Source organism: Protopterus annectens, chromosome 6.part1, assembly GCF_019279795.1.
Source record: "Protopterus annectens isolate FY-2018-M chromosome 6.part1, PAN1.0, whole genome shotgun sequence".
NCBI lineage: Eukaryota > Metazoa > Chordata > Ceratodontiformes > Protopteridae > Protopterus > Protopterus annectens.
In genome coordinates this window covers 449,237,018-449,258,095 of record NC_056738.1, presented here as the reverse complement: position 1 = coordinate 449,258,095, position 21,078 = coordinate 449,237,018, and the positions used below count along the sequence as shown (strand labels likewise).

General features: G+C 38.7%; 1 protein-coding gene across 1 annotated transcript; it reads left to right on the top strand.

Annotated features, from left to right (window-relative positions):
- The first annotated feature begins 8,793 nt into the window (after positions 1–8,793).
- On the top strand, positions 8,794–12,219 carry LOC122805311 (zinc finger protein 729-like). Its single transcript, XM_044075399.1, has 2 exons — positions 8,794–10,298; positions 10,407–12,219. The coding sequence occupies exons 1-2, from the start codon at positions 8,794–8,796 to the stop codon at positions 12,217–12,219; spliced, it is 3,318 nt and encodes a 1,105-aa protein (XP_043931334.1).
- Positions 12,220–21,078: the final 8,859 nt, after the last annotated feature.

Below are 21,078 nucleotides of genomic sequence, written 5' to 3'. Positions count from 1 at the left end.
ATAATGTACAGAGATGACCAGAAGCACCTGATGAAACATCATATGAGAGTCCCCAGTATAAGGACTATGCTGGGCACAAACTCGACAGGCTAGTGACTGCTGTAGCTGGCATTGTCCAAGCTAGTGAACAGTACAGGCACCACTACAGTGACCTCAGAAGTCACCACCTAGATCTTCTGTGCCAATGGGATGATGAAGTCAGACAGAGTGCTCAGGAGTTCTACAGTAAGTTTGCACAACAGATGATTTGTAGTATAACACAGTACGTAACTACCAGAGTGACTACAGGACATATATGTCATACACATGTTCATTTTCTTTAGTGATTTCAATTCCTAATCAAATTGAGTAGAGCTGGCTTCCCTTTTGAAAGCACATAGACTGTCTGTCCAGGTGCTTGAGTATGTATATGCATATAGTAACTTAGCCACATATATATATATATATCATAGTATAAGATTTTCTTAAATCACTGCATATTGTTGTTACTAGTAACACCCACTGCCTGCAGATGTACACCCTCCTGAATACACCTGCATTGCTCTTGCAGACATACATACTGACCCACCCACCTAACAAATGTGTGGTGACCACACTATCATGGTAGGGAATCACATCTCAGGCATGGCTTGACCCTATAGCATGCCTACTGTCACATTTCCCCATGTTCTGCTTGTACGTCCCTTAACAAGGTCCATGACACTGTCACTTCTATATGGTATACTCAGGGAATCAGGGAATCCTACCTATATGACATATAATACTGGATGGTATATATCACAGTCATTGTCCAACATACACTGTTGGCTGTTCATGTTTAGGCCATCAAATTGGTTACCATTTGTATATTACAATGGCATGGTCAACATATTGCCTACAACTTCGATACAGGTGGCCATGTCTACGATGCCCTTTCTTGTCCATTTGATATAAGACATAGCAGTGTGAGCATTCCCCCCTTACCTTCCATGGCCACTACTGTTCCCCCAGTACACACTTTGCATTGTACTTCGGGGCATGGATAATATCCATCGTCTTACCTGCATTGAACCCACTTCCTTTCATTTCACTTCAACCTGTTATGATTCTGCTTAGACATATCCTACATATTACCACTGCATACCTAACAAAGGTTTTGCGGTTTTCTGGTTACTTGTATACCTGATAGTCATACCTGACCTGGTACTAATGTTTTTTGGTCTCTGTCTCTCTCTTCCACACTCTCCATCCTTCATATAGGTTATTTGATGTTTCTAATTGTATTTCTTTCTATTTATGTTATTAATTTATGCAGTGCTAGCTGTGTCTGTGGTTTGGCAGGGGTCACCACATTACTTATCTCCTGTATCTTCATCTGCCTCCTGAGCTGTCTGTCTACTTGGTGACAGAGATTGCCATGTGAGGGGAGGGTGACCTAGAGGGTTCCCTAGTGGTCTCCAGTGACATGTCACTGTGATGGTGGTGTAGCTCACTCTGGGACAACTGCTGGTGGGTTTTACTACGTCAACTGGTAGTAGTTAAAAGGGGTGGTTATGGTGGTGGTGGTGGACCAGCAGCTTGCCACAGACATTGTTTCCCCTTGAGAATGTCCATCTGTGACTAGTAGAGGGACACTACTTCCTGGCATTGCCTGCATGTTGACAAAAGCAGCTCCCAGCTGAAATTGTAGTTATGGAAAGCATTAATCTCTGTCTGGGTCATGACTGGGAAGCATCTCACCCAACTACTTTTTATATAGTCCGCCATCTATATGCTTCACTTCCCTCCCCTGTTTGCAATACAGTCTTCACTATTACCAAATGTCCTTCTTCTTCATAGGCTAATGGCTCCTTGGGTCTTTTTAAGCCTAGCCATGCATCCCAAATCTTTAACAACTTCTGGTACCCTTGGTAAGTATAAGCACAGCCTTGGGAGATGAAACATTTAATATCTCTTTCTATCTGTGTCTCTTTCTTCATGGTCTATGTTTGTCCACCCCCTTTACCAATAAAGCACCCTCTTTTCTGCATGTGACTTTTCCTTGCTTCCTTCACATTTTTACCCTCCTTAAAAAAGTAGGCACTTGTCCCCCACCAAAAAAATACCCTTTCTTCTCTACCCCCCATGCCTGTCTTTCCTTCTGTGAGTTCATCTGAGTATTCTTCTGCTAGTTATTTCCCCTTTCTGACCATCCTATAGGTCAATAAACCTAGTTTGGATTTTGCTGGGAGACCCTGAGCAATTCTCGTATCAGAGTAATTATACCAATGTAGCCATATAGAGGCACAGGTATGCTAGACTCATGCTACCGAGGTACATTCTGTCGGCACGTATGCTTCTAAAAATCAGAATGCCGTGCACAAAATGAAAAGTGTATGGGATAGTCGAAGACACTTATGCGAATGCAGTAGTGCATTTGCATAAGTGTGTTCGACTATATGTACGGAGATCACAGTACAGTGGGTATTGGAAATCCATCCTTATTCCCACTGTAGTGTGATCTCGGAGTTGGAATATATTAGTAGCAGGGGCTGTGGGGGGTGCAGGGAGGCTTGACCCCTGCAAAAATGTGATAAGCCCGATAGGAGTTTGATTTACCTCAACTCCTATACAGCTATCATGTGATGTTTTCGGTGACAATGTCAACTCAAATGTGTTGATCATTTGGGTTGACATTGTGTAGGAGAGGAGAGTTCGGTTTCGGTGTTTATTTTCATTATTACGAACAGCAAATGTTTTGCCTTTCGCAGTAATGATAGTAAACCGACTGTCATAGCTGTATATTTTTCTACTCATAGTCATTGCATTTCCACCAGTGGCTTCATTAAATAGTTTATCATCATCACCTATATTGTTCCCCATCTCATTGTTAATTACCTTAGAACTGCATTGTGCAATTTTGATTGTTGCAGTTAGCCATTGCATGGCCACGAAACAAATATTTTTGAATCCCAGGGAACATTTTTACAACTGTTGTCATACTAAGCTAATTCAACCTCTTGGAATGCAATGCTTCATATTAAGTGGAATTCCTTAAAATTCTAATCGAATATACACCGATATTTGCATGGTGAACTGAGTGCCGTTGAGCAACAGAATATTGCAGGTTTTTTTTCAGAAGTACAAAGATACAATTAGGGGGATTGAAAACTATTTAGAATCTTTCTCTAAAGAAGAAAAGAAGACTGTTTCCCTTGGTCTCCAAGACACACCCTGGGATTCTTTAATCTGTACACTAAGTGCACACCATTCTTTGTTAACAGACAACACAAGCATAATTCATACCCTTTTCCTCCAAATTTTTGTTTTTCTACTGATTTTCTTGTAATCTTAAATATCAAAGGAAATTTACAAAGATTACCACAAAATACAGGCTACATGTACACTTAGTGTAATCTTTTTGAGCATCTAGTGTAGTGTAAGCATTAATAAATCTGGCCCGTTTGCCACTGAGAACTGAAATGGACTATGGGAAAATATAATACATTAGGTACATTGATTGTAGCAAAACCAGCAAGGAAACTAACTTTATTTCAGCAAATGCTTCTTCAAATCATAAAAAAATGGATTTTATTTCAAAGATCTACATGTTCACAATATGGGGATGATAAAAATAACATCCAGGCTGCAGCTTCAGTTTCGACTTCAGGAGCCCCTGCTACTTGCAGTTTAATAGATCATTTTGTTTCATTTACAACCTTAGGAAAATGTCTACAGTATGATTTTTTCCCACCGATACAGTCTGTGGCAATTTTATAAAGTTGGGTAACATTAATTTATCAGACATTTCTGTTAGGGTATTTCCAGAAGCACTCACATGTATTTCTGACTCTAGGGTTTCATTATTATTTTTGGTGACAAAGGTCATGGCAGTACTGACACTAGTTTGTTTCCTCTAATATGTGCAGCAGGGTGGCTTTAAGAGACGGGCAGGTTTTATACCACAATTCTGTTGTCATTCTTTTAACATGCACTATCGTTATAAGACCGGAAGTTATATAGTATTTTAAGAGAATTAAGAATTATACTGTTAACTACAGTTTAACAGGAAATGAATGGTCAGTCATTAAGACCATCCCTTCCATACATCTCATCTCTCTGGTATTGGCAGAGAATACCAGATTTGTAGTTTAAATAGCATGACTGAAAAGTAAAATATCTTTAAATACAGCTTGTATTGATCAACTGTACACATTTTTATTTGATATTTCATAAAAAAAATTAAATTATTGTTGCTTATACATGTGATGCTGCTACCCACTATTATGAATTTAACATGGAAAAAGTGTGAATCATGCAAGTATGGTAATAGTGAGAGTGCTTACTAACAAAGACATGGCAATGTGGGATTTACAAAATAGTATAAGTAACAATGAGCAATTATTTTATAAGTTATCACAAATATTTCTTACTTGCTTGAGTTTTATAACTCTGATTCAGATTACTGAACCTACACACATTGCCAACATACTGGCTGACAGGTTCAGTGCAAACCCCCCCCCCCAAAAGGAGAGATATCTATACCAGAGGATTGTAGCCCCCCAAACATCTCCAATGCCCAGGTGAGAACTGCTCTCTCCAAGGCAAAAAACACAGCATCCATGGGACCGAATGGTGTCCCCGGCTGTGTGCTCCACGAACTCAATGAGGAATTAAACCCGCAGTTAGGACAGCTGTTTAATCTTAGCCTCACCTCAGGATACGTACCAGAGGAGTGGCGCACGGCGACTGTGGTCCCACTTCACAAGGGCGGTGCCTCTACCGACCCTGGAAATTACCGTCCCATTAGCTTGACAAGCCTTATCTGCAAAGCCATGGAGAGGATCATAATGGAACTCATAAATAAAGACATAGGGAACTTGCAGACTTTGGATTCAACCCAGTTTGGCTTTGTCAAAGGCAGATCATGCCTTTTAAACTTGGTTGACTTTTTTGAGACAGTCACCAAGGCCATTGATGAGGGAAAGGCAGTCCATACAGCCTACCTCGACCTGGCAAAGGCCTTCGACACAATACCCCACTCAGGTATCATTGAAAAACTCATCAGCTTGAATCTAAACCCATACATCACAAGATGGGTTGCAAACTGGCTAAGTGACAGAACCCACAGGGTCAGAGTTGCTGGAGCCATGTCAGACTCAAAGCCTGTCACAAGTGGTGTCCCACAGGGCTCAGTCCTGGGTCCACTCTTGTTCGGCATCTACTTTTCTGAAGTACAAGCAAACACAGGAGGGTTATGGCTGACAAAGTTTGCAGATGACTGCAAACTGGGCGCCATAGTCGAAAACACATCTGACACAGATATCCTTCTGAAGGGCCTCACAGAAATGGATAACTGGTGCCATAGCCATGGCCTAAAGTTAAACGTCAAGAAATGCATAGTCATAACCTTCGGGAAAAACAAGGTTACCCCTAGCTACCATATAGGTGGCAATCCACTGAGCACAGAAGTCGTCATCAGGGATCTGGGGACCCAGGTTGACAGTAGCCTTTCGTTTGACACTCATGTTGCTAAAGTAGTTAGGAAAACCTTCTACATTGCCCATCTGATCATGAAGGGATCCACATCTAGATCAAGGGAGGTCATCGTCCCCCTGTACTCATCACTCATTAGACCTATGATTGAGTACAATGCCCCATTCTGAATGTATCTGACCCGACACCTGCAGCAGCTGGAAAGGCCCCAAAAGTTCCTCACCAAAAGGATAAAGGGTCTCAAAAATATGTCTTATGCTGCCCGACTGAAAGAACTCCAGCTCTATTCAGTCTCATACCGCTTGCTCAGAGGTGACCTGTGCCTGACATATAAGGCCATGTCAAACCCAGATTTGATGAATATGCTTCACCTCAAAAAATCTAGATCCCTCAGAACCACAAGGGCGGGAGACTTAAACCTTGACACGGTTATTAATAGAACATGCTGGAGGGAAAGATTCATCACCCAGAGACTCCCTATGCTGTGGAACAAAATCCCGGTACATGTGAGGCAAAGCACCTCGCTGGCCTTGTTCAAGAGGAATCTTGACCAATGGATGGGAGATCACAGATATACCCCAGGGATTACTTCAGTGTCACTGCTTGACAGAGGCACAGCAAAATAATAGGCATAGTTTTATTCAAACTAAAGGGGAGGCGAAAGCCACATAACTATGGGCTAGGCTTATAAATGCCCTTGGGCAGATAGCCTAGTATGAACCTATGAACCTATGAACCTATGATAGCATAGTTTCCTGTTTTACAGTGATTTCGTATTTGGACATAACAACGGATATGATGAAGGAATATATATACCCATAATAAAGCTGGATTGAATACTTGCAATTGCTTTCACAATTTTTATTGTCATTATGCACAGACATCTACCTATGTTTCAGTATTGAAAATCTAATGTACAAACACTTGGGTAGGTGGATGTGTGTAGATTAATTTGCAAATGAAACCACATGATACTTAACATTTCTAGTGCAGCAAAACATAATGTGTTGTACAAAAGAAACTTTTAGGTAGGATGTGAAACTAAATTGCCTAAGAGGTGGTATTAAAGAATAGGACACAATTATGTTGGCAATAATTGAAAAGCAAGATAGTTGTAAGAATACAATAAAATATATGCAATCTGCAATGTGACTTTGGTAAATTCAAGTAATTATTGATTTACTGTTTGCATAGTTCCAGCATCACACAGATTTTTTATTTTTTTTTTGCCTTGTGTCGTTTGTGCTGTAGTTCATTGTTATACACAGTTTTTTTGTATTTCTTTAATTAATAGCCTTTGCATTCTTATTTTGTTAGATGATGTCATACAAAAAGCATGACTGCTGCAAACAATTATTATAATGCAGTGGTACGTTACTGTAAAACTTTAGTGTGTGTTGATGTGACTGGGGTTTGCAGAAGTATATTATTGTAAATATTTAGTGTATGTTGATGTGACTGGGGTTTTACTATACATCTTGTCCTATATACAGCCTGGATTTCTGTCAGTTTGAGTTTATTATGCATTATGATAGGGTCTGTTTACATAATATTCTTGGCCCGAGGTGTATCCCTTTAAAAGATTATTACACATGCGTGCAGTGCTTGCTATTTGTAAAACCTGCACTGTGTGCTGTGCTATGTCTAATGTCTAGAAAACCATTTTCACACATTACCTTTTCAAAGATCAAAAAAGAAATGACTTGCAGTGAGGAAGTACTACATTGTTTTTTCAGTTGTGAAACGTGTCTGCTTGTATCATGGATTATTCATGTGTTATCTGAGAAGGACATGGCATTACATGGAAGGTCACTAAGACTAGCATAACTGCCTTTTAATGCTTTGCTCTTCAGTTAAGTTGTTGGATTAGGCTGTCTTCTGCATTGAATCTGCATGTTCCTGTTGTATTTGGTTAGGTTTCTACCAGGTATCCAGTTTCCTTTCACATACCACAGACATACAGTTTTCTGAAATGTTGACTTTCTAAACTGGCCATAAGTGTGCATGTTGTACACATGTGAGTGCATGTATGGATCTCATGATGGACTAATATCCCATTTGGATTAGTGCCTTATGTTTAGGTAATTCTTGGGTATGCTCTATCTTAGCTCCTCTGTGACTCTGAATATAATAAAGTAGGTATCAAATATGAATTATACAATAAACAGAGATTAAGAATCAAAAACATGCATGCTGATTGGACAACCCAGTCAGTGTGCTTACAGTAAATCTAGAGTTACTCAGAGAAAAGCGTTCTGAGATGTGCCACACAGATATTTACATTTTTGGCAATGCTACCAAACTTGCACATCGTGTTCTGTTCATTTTCACTACATCAAGCAGTGTAAAAAGAAAACAACATATATATACAGTTAACTAAACTATGCTACTATGAGTGCTAACTGCCCAGCATAAGTCCAGACATCAAAGCACTCTGCTGGCATAGACGTTTGTTAATTAAAAATAAAAAAAAATGATGACATGGGATGCCAGGAGGAGAACCAGCTATAAGAATATGGCACCTGGCACTAGTTAAAAAAAAGAAAAGCAAGAGAGCCAGCAATGATAAACATGTGCTGTACAGACATCAGTATGTTCATAGAGCCAGCTATGATAAACATGTGCTGTACAAACATCAGTATGTACATAGAGCCAGCTATGATAAACATGTGCTGTACAGACATCAGTATGTTCATAGAGCCAGCTATGATAAACATGTGCTGTACAAACATCAGTATGTACATAGAGCCAGCTATGATAAACATGTGATGTACAGAAATCAGTATGTACATAGAGCCAGCTATGATAAACATGTGCTGTACAAACATCAGTATGTACATAGAGCCAGCTATGACAAACATGTGCTGTACAGACATCAGTATGTTCATAGAGCCAGCTATGATAAACATGTGCTGTACAGACATCAGTATGTACATAGAGCCAGCTATGATAAACATGTGCTGTACAGACATCAGTATGTTCATAGAGCAAGCTATGATAAACATGTGCTGTACAGACATCAGTATGTTCATAGAGCCAGCTATGATAAACATGTGCTGTACAAACATCAGTATGTTCATAGAGCCAGCTATGATAAACATGTGCTGTACAAACATCAGTATGTACATAGAGCCAGCTATGATAAACATGTGCTGTACAGACATCAGTATGTACATAGAGCCAGCTATGATAAACAAGTGCTGTACAGACATCAGTATGTACATAGAGCCAGCTATAATAAACATGTGCTGTACAGACATCAATATGTTCATAGAGCCAGCTATGATAAACATGTGCTGTACAAACATCAGTATGTACATAGAGCCAGCTATGATAAACATGTGCTGTACAGACATCAGTATGTTCATAGAGCCAGCTATGATAAACATGTGCTGTACAAACATCAGTATATTCATAAAGCCAGCTATGATAAACATGTGCTGTACAGACATCAGTATGTACAGAGCCAGCTATGATAAACATGTGCTGTACAGACATCAGTATGTACATAGAGCCAGCTATGATAAACATGTGCTGTACAAACATCAATATGTTCATACAGCCAGCTATGATAAACATGTGCTGTACAAACATCAGTATGTTCCTAGAGCCAGCTATGATAAACATGTGCTGTACAAACATCAGTATGTTCATAGAGCCAGCTATGATAAACATGTGCTGTACAGACATCAGTATGTTCATAGAGCCAGCTATGATAAACATGTGCTGTACAAACATCAGTATGTACATAGAGCCAGCTATGATAAACATGTGCTGTACAGACATCAGTATGTTCATAGAGCCAGCTATGATAAACATGTGCTGCACATACATCAGTATGTACATAGAGCCAGCTATGATAAACATGTGCTGTACAGACATCAGTATGTTCATAGAGCCAGCTATGATAAACATGTGCTGTACAAACATCAGTATGTTCATAGAGCCAGCTATGATAAACATGTGCTGTACAAACATCAGTATGTACATAGAGCCAGCTATGATAAACATGTGCTGTACAGACATCAGTATGTACATAGAGCCAGCTATGATAAACATGTGCTGTACAGACATCAGTATGTACATAGAGCCAGCTATGATAAACATGTGCTGTACAAACATCAGTATGTTCAAAGAGCCAGCTATGATAAACATGTGCTGTACAAACATCAGTATGTACATAGAGCCAGCTATAATAAACATGTGCTGTACAGACATCAGTATGTTCATAGAGCCAGCTATGATAAACATGTGCTGTACAAACATCAGTATGTACATAGAGCCAGCTATGATAAACATGTGCTGTACAAACATCAGTATGTACATAGAGCCAGCTATAATAAACATGTGCTGTACAGACATCAGTATGTACATAGAGCCAGCTATGATAAACATGTGCTGTACAAACATCAATATGTTCATACAGCCAGCTATGATAAACATGTGCTGTACAAACATCAGTATGTTCATAGAGCCAGCTATGATAAACATATGCTGTACAGACATCAGTATGTACATAGAGCCAGCTATGATAAACATGTGCTGTACAAACATCAGTATGTTCATAGAGCCAGCTATGATAAACATGTGCTGTACAAACATCAGTATGTACATAGAGCCAGCTATGATAAACCTGTGCTGTACAAACATCAGTATGTACATAGAGCCAGCTATGATAAACCTGTGCTGTACAAACATCAGTATGTTCATAGATCCAGCTATGATAAACTTGTGCTGTACAAACATCAGTATGTTCATAGAGCCAGCTATGATAAACATGTGCTGTACAAACATCAGTATGTTCATAGAGCCAGCTATGATAAACATGTGCTGTACAGACATCAGTATGTACATAGAGCCAGCTATGATAAACATGTGCTGTACAAACATCAGTATGTACATAGAGCCAGCTATAATAAACATGTGCTGTACAGACATTAGTATGTTCATAGAGCCAGCTATGATAAACATGTGCTGTACAAACATCAGTATGTACATAGAGCCAGCTATGATAAACATGTGCTGTACAAACATCAGTATGTACATAGAGCCAGCTATAATAAACATGTGCTGTACAAACATCAGTATGTACATAGAGCCAGCTATGATAAACATGTGCTGTACAAACATCAGTATGTTCATAGAGCCAGCTATGATAAACATGTGCTGTACAAACATCAGTATGTACATAGAGCCAGCTATAATAAACATGTGCTGTACAAACATCGGTATGTACATAGAGCCAGCTATGATAAACATGTGCTGTACAAACATCAGTATGTTCATAGAGTCAGCTATGATAAACATGTGCTGTACAAACATCAGTATGTTCATAGAGCCAGCTATGATAAACATGTGCTGTACAAACATCAGTATGTACATAGAGCAAGCTATGATAAATGTGTGCTGTACAAACATCAGTATGTTCATAGAGCCAGCTATGATAAACATGTGCTGTATAAACATCAGTATGTTCATAGAGCCAGCTATGATAAACGTGTGCTGTACAAACATCAGTATGTTCATACAGCCAGCTATGATAAACGTGTGCTGTACAAACATCAGTATGTTCATAGAGCCAGCTATGATAAACATGTGCTGTACAAGCATCAGTATGTTCATAGAGCCAGCTATGATAAACATGTGCTGTACAAACATCAGTATGTTCATAGAGCCAGCTATGATAAACACGTGCTGTACAAACATCAGTATGTTCATAGAGCCAGCTATGATATTCATGTGCTGTACAAACATCAGTATGTTCATAGAGCCAGCTATGATAAACCTGTGCTGTACAAACATCAGTATGTTCATAGATCCAGCTATGATAAACATGTGCTGTACAAACATCAGTATGTTCATAGAGCCAGCTATGATAAACATGTGCTGTACAAACATCAGTATGTACATAGAGCCATCTATGATAAACATGTGCTGTACAAACATCAGTATGTTCACAGAGCCAGCTATGATAAACATGTGCTGTACAAACATCAGTATGTTCATAGAGCCAGCTATGATAAACATGTGCTGTACAGACATCAGTATGTTCATAGAGCCAGCTATGATAAACATGTGCTGTACAAACATCAGTGTGTTCATAGAGCCAGCTATGATAAACATGTGCTTTACAAACATCAGTATGTACATAGAGCCAGCTATGATAAACATGTGCTGTACAGACATCAGTATGTTCATAGAGCCAGCTATGATAAACATGTGCTGCACAGACATCAGTATGTACATAGAGCCAGCTATGATAAACATGTGCTTTACAGACATCAGTATGTTCATAGAGCCAGCTATGATAAACATGTGCTGTACAAACATCAGTATGTTCATAAAGCCAGCTATGATAAACTTGTGCTGTACAAACATCAGTATGTACATAGAGCCAGCTATGATAAACATGTGCTGTACAGACATCAGTATGTACATAGAGCCAGCTATGATAAACATGTGCTGTACAGACATCAGTATGTACATAGAGCCAGCTATGATAAATATGTGCTGTACAAACATCAGTATGTTCATAGAGCCATCTATGATAAACATGTGCTGCACAGACATCAGTATGTACATAGAGCCAGCTATGATAAACATGTGCTGTACAAACATCAGTATGTTCATAGAGCCAGCTATGATAAACATGTGCTGTACAAACATCAGTATGTACATAGAGCCAGCTATGATAAACCTGTGCTGTACAAACATCAGTATGTACATAGAGCCAGCTATGATAAACCTGTGCTGTACAAACATTAGTATGTTCATAGATCCAGCTATGATAAACATGTGCTGTACAAACATCAGTATGTTCATAGAGCCAGCTATGATAAACATGTGCTGTACAAACATCAGTATGTTCATAGAGCCAGCTATGATAAACATGTGCTGTACAGACATCAGTATGTACATAGAGCCAGCTATGATAAACATGTGCTGTACAAACATCAGTATGTACATAGAGCCAGCTATGATAAACATGTGCTGTACAGACATCAGTATGTTCATAGAGCCAGCTATGATAAACATGTGCTGTACAAACATCAGTATGTACATAGAGCCAGCTATGATAAACATGTGCTGTGCAAACATCAGTATGTACATAGAGCCAGCTATAATAAACATGTGCTGTACAAACATCAGTATGTACATAGAGCCAGCTATGATAAACATGTGCTGTACAAACATCAGTATGTTCATAGAGCCAGCTATGATAAACACGTGCTGTACAAACATCAGTATGTTCACAGAGCCAGCTATGATAAACATGTGCTGTACAAACATCAGTATGTACATGCTGCATGCAAGTGTAGTACACACCTCTCACGTCACCCAGAAGAGAGAAGCTACATAAGAACACTGAAGTATGTTTATTCAATGGCATTATTTTAAAAAGGTAAGCAGTTATTTTTGAAAATAATGCCATTATATAATAGCAGTAATCCACTCCTCTAAGTGTGGGTGATCAAACCACACATAAGGTGAGTAAATCCAGATATACCCACATACAGTTTTGGATTATTACTAAATGAATAAATTAATAAATAGTGTAACAATGGTAAATAATAATAAATAGTAACAGCCTGAAAATAATAAGCACTTCAAACATAACACAAGATATATGTGCCAAAAGCAAATGCCTTTTAAAATTGCTGACATGTTCTCACTTTAAACTTCATGCTTTAATAATAATGATGATGATTTAATCATAGAGTGGAGAAAGAGGTACAGAAAGTTCCAAATATTTAATAATGTAGAGGTGGCAAGATAGGTAGAGCCTCATAATGGCAGTGACACCTCAGTAAACTCAGGTTGGAAACATCTGTATACCACAGATTCAGTGAGATGATTATGGAGTGATTGCCTAAAGCTTAGATATATTTGTAGGTTTCTGATATTTGATAGGACTGGATTCCAGACTACAGTGGTCAGTTTGCTGAATGTTTGCTTTGTGGCATAAAATAAAATGTGGATTGTTCCATCTCTGTGCAAAAGTATGCCCACATCTTAGTGGATAATTTATGTTGAAGGTAAAAAGTTAGTTAAATGTGACAGAAATTAAGATTAAAGAATTATAAACAAACGCAGCAGAGAGAAATATTATCCTGTCTGTTACTAAAAGGGTACTTGTCCTGTGGAGCAGAGTAAGCAGAAGACATTTACGCACTCTCTCATTAGCTAGCTTCATAAACCTGCAAGTGTTTAAGTGCTATTTGAGAGCATTACGATAAGGGAAAGAAAAAGAAGTTCTGTGAGAGTGAGAAAGTATAGTTGTGTAACAGTAGACGCCCCTCTTTTCACTGTTGCAGTATTCTTTACTAAAGGGATCTCTTGCCAAGGGTAGCCCAACGTCCAACCAGCATACCAAAGCCTTTAGTACTTTTAGGCTTTGTATGTTACACCTATGCTCTCCATGCATGACATAGGGCATAAAGGTGACACACAGATGCCCACACTCAAAACTGAAATAGCCCCAGGAGGAACAGAATATTCGTAGGGACAAGGAGAACATGTACATATGGACAAGAAAACATGTGCATCCAGAATGAAAAAAAACAGAAAAAAAAGATGAAGGACCCCTTGGCCAGAAATGTAAGAAACTACAAGGTAAGAGCTAAAATAGAGGGGGTAGGAAGGAGGGAGAGATGGAGCAAATACTGCAACAGTGGTGAGAAGGACAGCTGCTGTTATAGTAAAACTTTACACAACTATGCTAGGTCCTTCCATTTCACTTTTGCAGTATTCTTTACCAATGGGAGAGTACAACATCTGGGAGGAGGAAAGAACAGAAGAGCCCTCTACAAACCAGTGCAGGATAGCCCTGCCAAAGCCTAAACTGCCCTGACCCTGGAAATAGCATCTAATTTGTAATGTTTAATGAAAGTATGACTAGAGGACCAAGTAGCAGCCTCAAGGATGGAACTGGTATCCAAATCCTTGAAAAAGCACCAGAGAAGGCAATTGCACTAGTAGAATGCACCCATAGTGACAAGAAAGTAATTTTCCATGAAAGCAATAACAGACAGAAATGGCTTTAGAAATCCAGAAGGAAATGGTTTATTTAGAAACAGCCAACACAAAAGACCTGCAATGAAAAGAAAGAAAAAGTTGCTCAAATCTAAGAATACCTTTAGTTTTATCCAAATAATATCTGAGCAAGTCAAAGTGCCCTGGCAAACTGTGAAGAAGGAAAAGGAAGGAAGATGACTAGACTGATTAAGGGATAAGTCATTGACCACCTTGGGCATAAAAGAAGGATTAGTATGAAGAAACACCCTGTGTCTATGGAAAACTAAGACAGGAGGAATACCTATGACAGCATGAATTTCAGATCCAAAAGGAGAACAGTCTTCCAAGTACAACGTTGTAAGGAAGCTGAAAAAGCAGAATCAAAATGAACCTGAGTCAATTTCTCATGTACAAAACTGAGATCCCAGGAAAGTGGAATAGGCTTCCTGGGATGACTGTTATGAAAGATGCCTTTAAAAAATTGTGAGGCATTTGATGACTACCCATGGGGCAGAAAAGGAGCAAAGGGCAAAGCAGGGACATGCAAACATTTCCTGAAGAGGTGATGGATGGGGATGTGAAGGTATGCATTCTTGAGATCCAGAGATATTAGAAAGATCCGGGGTACAAGAAGAGGAAATATTTCTGTAGAGAAAAGATACAAAAGGAGGGAATCTTGAGGAAGGTGTTCAGCCTGGATAGATCCAGTATTGATTACCATGTGCTGTATTTTCCTTGGATCAAGAGCATCCTGGAATAAGACCCCTTCACCATTTGGGCAGGACACATGGCTTGAATGGTGCCCTGAGCCAAGAGAGACTGAAGGTTCTCAGGGGGATGAGAGAGCTGTTCCCTAGAAGGCTGAGGAATTCCTAAAAAGGAAGGAAGGGACTTCCAAACCATGAAATATCCCTTATGGATAATGGACAGGAACCAAGAGTCTGAAGTGATTTATAGCCAATTTGAAAGACACAGGGACAGACAGGTGGACATGGTGGCCTGGCTGAGGGAAAGAGGAAGAAAATTGTCAAATAAAACCTGGCTTTTCCTGGAAAGCAGGTATCTGGGTGATGGCAGGAGTCTGAGTAGACTTAGAATGAAGCACATGCAGCTGGAGTTTTGTAAAATAAACAAAAAAAAGTTTGTCATTTGATTATCTCTATGATTTGTACAGATGATTGTGTTAATATATGTTTGTAAAGTTACCTGTGTTAAAAATGTATAAATGTACATTAGGTTGTGTTACTGAAACTGATTAAATGTGAATGTTTTATCACTGAACCCTAGAAGGATGGAAAGGTGGAAATTGTGTTATAGCTTTCAGATCCTCCCACAGATCTTAGCAAAGCTCTGTGTATGTATTGTACCAGCATCAGATGACCAGAAGTGATGTGATCCTCTAACCAGCTGAAGTATTTGGAACCATTGCAGCAGCATAGAATCTGACATAAAAGATTTTTGACATGAAAGATCTCTGTTTGACAGGAAACACACACACACACACACACACACACACATATATATATATATATATATATATATATATATATATATAAACATAACACATCCACACAGACAGAAAGAAACATCATCTAACTTTTTCTGTGGTAAGACACTCAGTACTCATCAGCTTGCCTTGCTTTAGTAAGTAGTCAGGGAACAGTAATTCTTTAGTTAGTGAAGGACATTAAGTGAGAATAGTTTATTGTTTTTTGCATCTGTGAGAAACTATCCAATTGTATTATTTTTATATATATGTGCTTGAAACTCTGTTGTTTATTGTAATCAGTATCCTCTTATTTTCTGTTTTATTATTTATTATCAAATATTTTAGTACCTTTCATTGTGGCTGGTCCTTTAAAGAATACTTTTAACATCTTGAGAGTACTTGTGCTTGTTTTAGTGACACTGTGGCCACTGCTGAAAGCCTTGCTGCTTTGGTCATACCTTAACATTTTGTATTGGTATTAATTTTCCACAATATAATTGGGTGCCCTTTGTAAGAGCCTTAGGGTAGCTGACTGGTGGCAGCATGATTGCCTCAGAGTCCAGGCAGAAAGGAACATGGCCAGTAAATCTGCCCCAGCTTTTCCCAGATGTGTATGTGTGAAACTCAAATATCCAAGTGTGTGTGTCTATGTGTGTCAGCTACTGGAAACAGGGACACAGAGCTCCAAAGTGGACAGTGTGGAGCTGTGTGGACATGTAGAGAAAAACAGAGTCTGGCCCCAGGTCTGGAGCGTGCTCCGTTTGGTCTTAAGGGAAATTGTGCTTGGTGCAGGGAACTGCATTTGAAAATATTGTATGAATCCATCTTTGCTCTTAGTGACTGTACCTCACTGGAGACAGTGGTGAAGATTGAGTGAGGATTGAGTCTCCTTGATTGCTGGCCCAGAGTAGGGACCCATCACAACCTCATACAAAAATAGAAAAAAAAAACTATTAAGTGTGAGGATGTTTATTTCTTTGTAAAATGAATGTTACCAGCTTATATTCATCCACTGAACACATTTGGGGCCTAAAAGCTGTCTCCTTCTGTTTATTTTCTTTTGAAATTTTTGAAAGCTTGAGGCTAAAATAGTCACCCCAGCCAAAGACAATCACAAGACCTTTTTTAAGTTATGTGTATAATCTCAAAAGCACAACACAGCAGTGCACTGAGCTGATTGTGCTTGATGTTACTTAAACTGAGGCTGAAGATATAGTGAACCTTCTGGCCTGATTTAGCCATGCCACCAACAACACTGTGCAATCCATACAGATTTTGTAATAAGCAAATGGAAAACAGCTACAGTCATTCCCCTGTATAAGGGAAGACCTTCCACAGACCCAGAAAATTACAGACTCATAAGTCTGACCAGCCTCATATGCAAAGCAATGTAAAGACTTATCATGGAACTAATTAATCAGGAGAAAAGGGATCTCAAGACACTGGACTTGTCTTAGTTTGGATTCATCAAGGACAGGTTATGCTTACTCAACCTGGTGAACTTTTTGAAAATGTCACCAAATCAACGGATGAAGGCAAAACAGTACACATTGCATACTTCCACCAGGTCAATGCTTTTGACATAATTCCCTTCTCAGATGTAGTAGAAAAGCTAAATAAACTGGGAATAATCCCCTATGTCATGTATGTATAACACTGGATTGCAAACTGGCTCACAAACAGAATGCAGAAAATCAAAATAGGGGTAGTAACCTCCATAAAGATACCAGATACCAGTGAGTCCCCCAGGGTTCTGTGCTGGGATCTCTCCTGTTCACCATCTACTTTTCTGAAGTAAAATCCAATACCAAAGGGCTCTGTCTGACTAAGTTTGCAGATGACTGCAAGCTAGGAGCATTATTTGAATCCCGAAATGACTTAGCCATCCCGCAGAAGGATTTGTCCCAAATAAATAACGGGTTCTAAAATCATGGACTGAAACTAAATGTCAAAAAAATACATTATTGTATCTTTTGAGAAGTCATCTATCTCTGGGAACTACCAGATTGACAATACACCTCTAGGAGTTAATCCAGTTGTTCAGGATTTGAGAACATATGTGGTCAGTGACCTAACTTTTGACCAACATGTCATGCGTCCACTGTTGTAAGAAAGTCCTTCCATATTGCACAGCTTACTAACAAAGGGATTGTATCTAGCTCCAAGGATGTCATTGCTCCTCCTTAGTCAGCCCTCATTAGGCTAATTAGTGAGTAAAATGGCCCTTTGGCATGCATCTGTCCAGACACATGCAACAACTAGAATACCCAAAGAGAGACCTTACTGAAGGGATACAAGGCCTAAACAACAAACAAAAAAAAAACTCCTAATGGATAAACAGGGCTCCTAAGTGCTTTATCCCATACTTGGGTCAAATTATCTATGGTAAGATCTCAGTTATTCTCATTAGGGGAAATATATAATTATCGACAATGTGATGGGTAAGGCCGATCTTTAACCAAATGGGATAGGTTAATTCAAGTATAAAAAGGGAAACTGGCTGGGATTAAAATGGCCCACAAGATCAACTAGTCTAGTAGTTACCTAAACCTGTGAACCTATGAAGAGACCATGATGAAGGACCTACTTAGCTTTTGCTTGCAGTCTATTTTTTTCTAGTCTGATGGCAGTTATTTTCTACAGTCATAGGAATGTAATTTGCTTCCATTTATGCTATTCTGCTCATAGGTTACATCGAACAAAAATATATGTACGCAGAGAAATATTATACAGATTATAGTATTTTACAAACACTATGGCAATTATTTATTTTTATACTTAATGGAGGACAAGATAATTTTTCTAATGTTTTTTCACAAGCTGACATTAAACACATTTGGAATTAAGTTCATTTTCAACATGCAGTGTTCTTCCACTGAGTATTTAGATCTAAACATATGTATGCAAAAGGAAAAACAACTCTCAGTAATTTCTATACAACTCTCAATAATTTCTGTTGGCTTCCAGTCCACATCAATTTTATTTTATCAGTTCTTTATCCTTTGGAGTGGTTTTGAGAGACTGTATTGAAGATGAAGTTTTCCAGAAAAAGAGGATACTGACTTTACCCATGGATTAATGTTAAGTTAATAGGTCTGAACATCTTAAGGACTGTCTTACCAGGGTTACTAGTAGTAGACACCATGCACACAGGGAGTGACAAATCCCTATGTCAGGAAAAAGTGTTGACAAAGGAGACGTTTATTTTACTACTAGGTTAGCTCCTTTCATTATTACTGGAACACTGTATTGAGTAACCAAGCTTTATGCGGTATGTAAATAAACTTTCCCCAAGTGTTCCACTGCAGTTTTCCATCTCTCATTCTTCATATTGGTCATTTTAGGGTGTTCCTCAGTACAGCTCTCAACCAATCCACTGGCACTGCAAAGGGTACTCGGTCTGCTCACATTAGGACAATAGCAGTAAACAGATTATTAATGGACATACCTTTTAACACATTAGGGTCATCATTGTTCCCAAACTGAGCTTGTTTATGGACTTAGGTGCCACTGTCCTTTATATTGCATTCACCAACCCCCAGACAAGTACCAGAAAACCAGAGAGACATTTTCAGTTGCTCTGCCACTAGCCCAGTGTATACAGTCACTCAATTCTGACCCATAGGTACACAGGTACTTTTTGAGATATTAATCTGTGAGCCTAGCCTGGCATTCCCATGATAGTTATTAGTCCTTGTATTCTGTAAGGCAAATATCAACTCCAGTCACACTTATGGGCTCTATCTAAACTATATTTAGGCAGTACTAAACTTTTGTTAGAGATGGAAACACCAAGGGACTAAATAATGATCTCAACATGATATACATGTTACAAAAATACTGTTGTTTAAACTTTATGTCAATGCATTGTTTAGTTTGTTTCATATCTAGTAGCAGTCTGAGATTTTTCTCATATTCTCATTTACTGTTTGCTGCTCTTTGATTGCTTAGCTTTTCTACCTAGTCCTTATAAGCTTGATGTTTCTAAGGGTGACTTAGTAACTTTGAAGGCTCCCAGCTAATACACTAGCTCCTTTTCATATAAATAACTTGTTTTAAATGAAGTTCGTTTGGCTTCAGTGGTCCTTTTTGTTAGTTGCTCTGTCCTGGAATTAAAAGTAAAAAAAAGGTGAGTGGTATTTTCAGTTAAACTCTTAATGAAGTCTGCTGAAATGCTAGGCAAGTGTCACAGTAGTAATATATACTTATAAATATATACATATGCACACAACCACGTCTAACAGTGTACATACATTATATGTGTGCTGTCAAAGCATGCACATATACTCAAACATGACAATAAGTAGATATATATGACCAAATTATAATGTGTGCGTGCATACACACACACACACACACACACATGCACACACAAGTGCATGCCCTTTGTAGACAACTGATCACGTTCTTTTTAATCTGCACAGATATGTAACTTGTAAAGTGAGGTTATTAATAATGACATTCTCTGTAATGCCAAAATCTTTCTGCTTAAAAACACTCAGCAACAAATTTAAAACTCAGCTGTGCCTTGCCTCTTTGCTTTCTTGTCTGCATGAATGAAGAGAATGAGTTAGAGCACAAACCTTGCAGTTATGATGTATTTCTTTGCTGGGTCTAGGCTTTAAAAAGCACTTTCAGATAGAAATAAGCTCTAGTCACAAATGACTTTTCTGGTCACAGGTCTTATCTAGCTGTCTTTGAAGTTTGTTACGCAGATTTATTGTCTAGGTATAAGTAATAAGTAAGAAAGCAGCAGAAGAAAGCTGCCTGCTTAAAAAGTCCAGTTTTTCTCTCTACTGATGCAAAACATCTGTCAGGTATTTGCAACTAAAGATGAAATACAAGAGGTGTGACATGAAATCTGACAGCTATAACTCATTGCCAGTAAGTGTAAGGTAATGTCCCCTGGAAAAGTTAGCCCAAGAAGGTACATGAAAATTATGTGCTGAGAATTGGCATTTAAAGAAGAGGTACATTATGGCAGTGGCAACTCCAATAAACCAAAGTATAAGTGTAAAATGTCTTATTTCACAAGGATATTGCTTTATCATTGTGTCAAGAAGAATATTTAAAAACTAAATTATTTATCTGCTGTTTAGATACAGCATTAGAACACACAA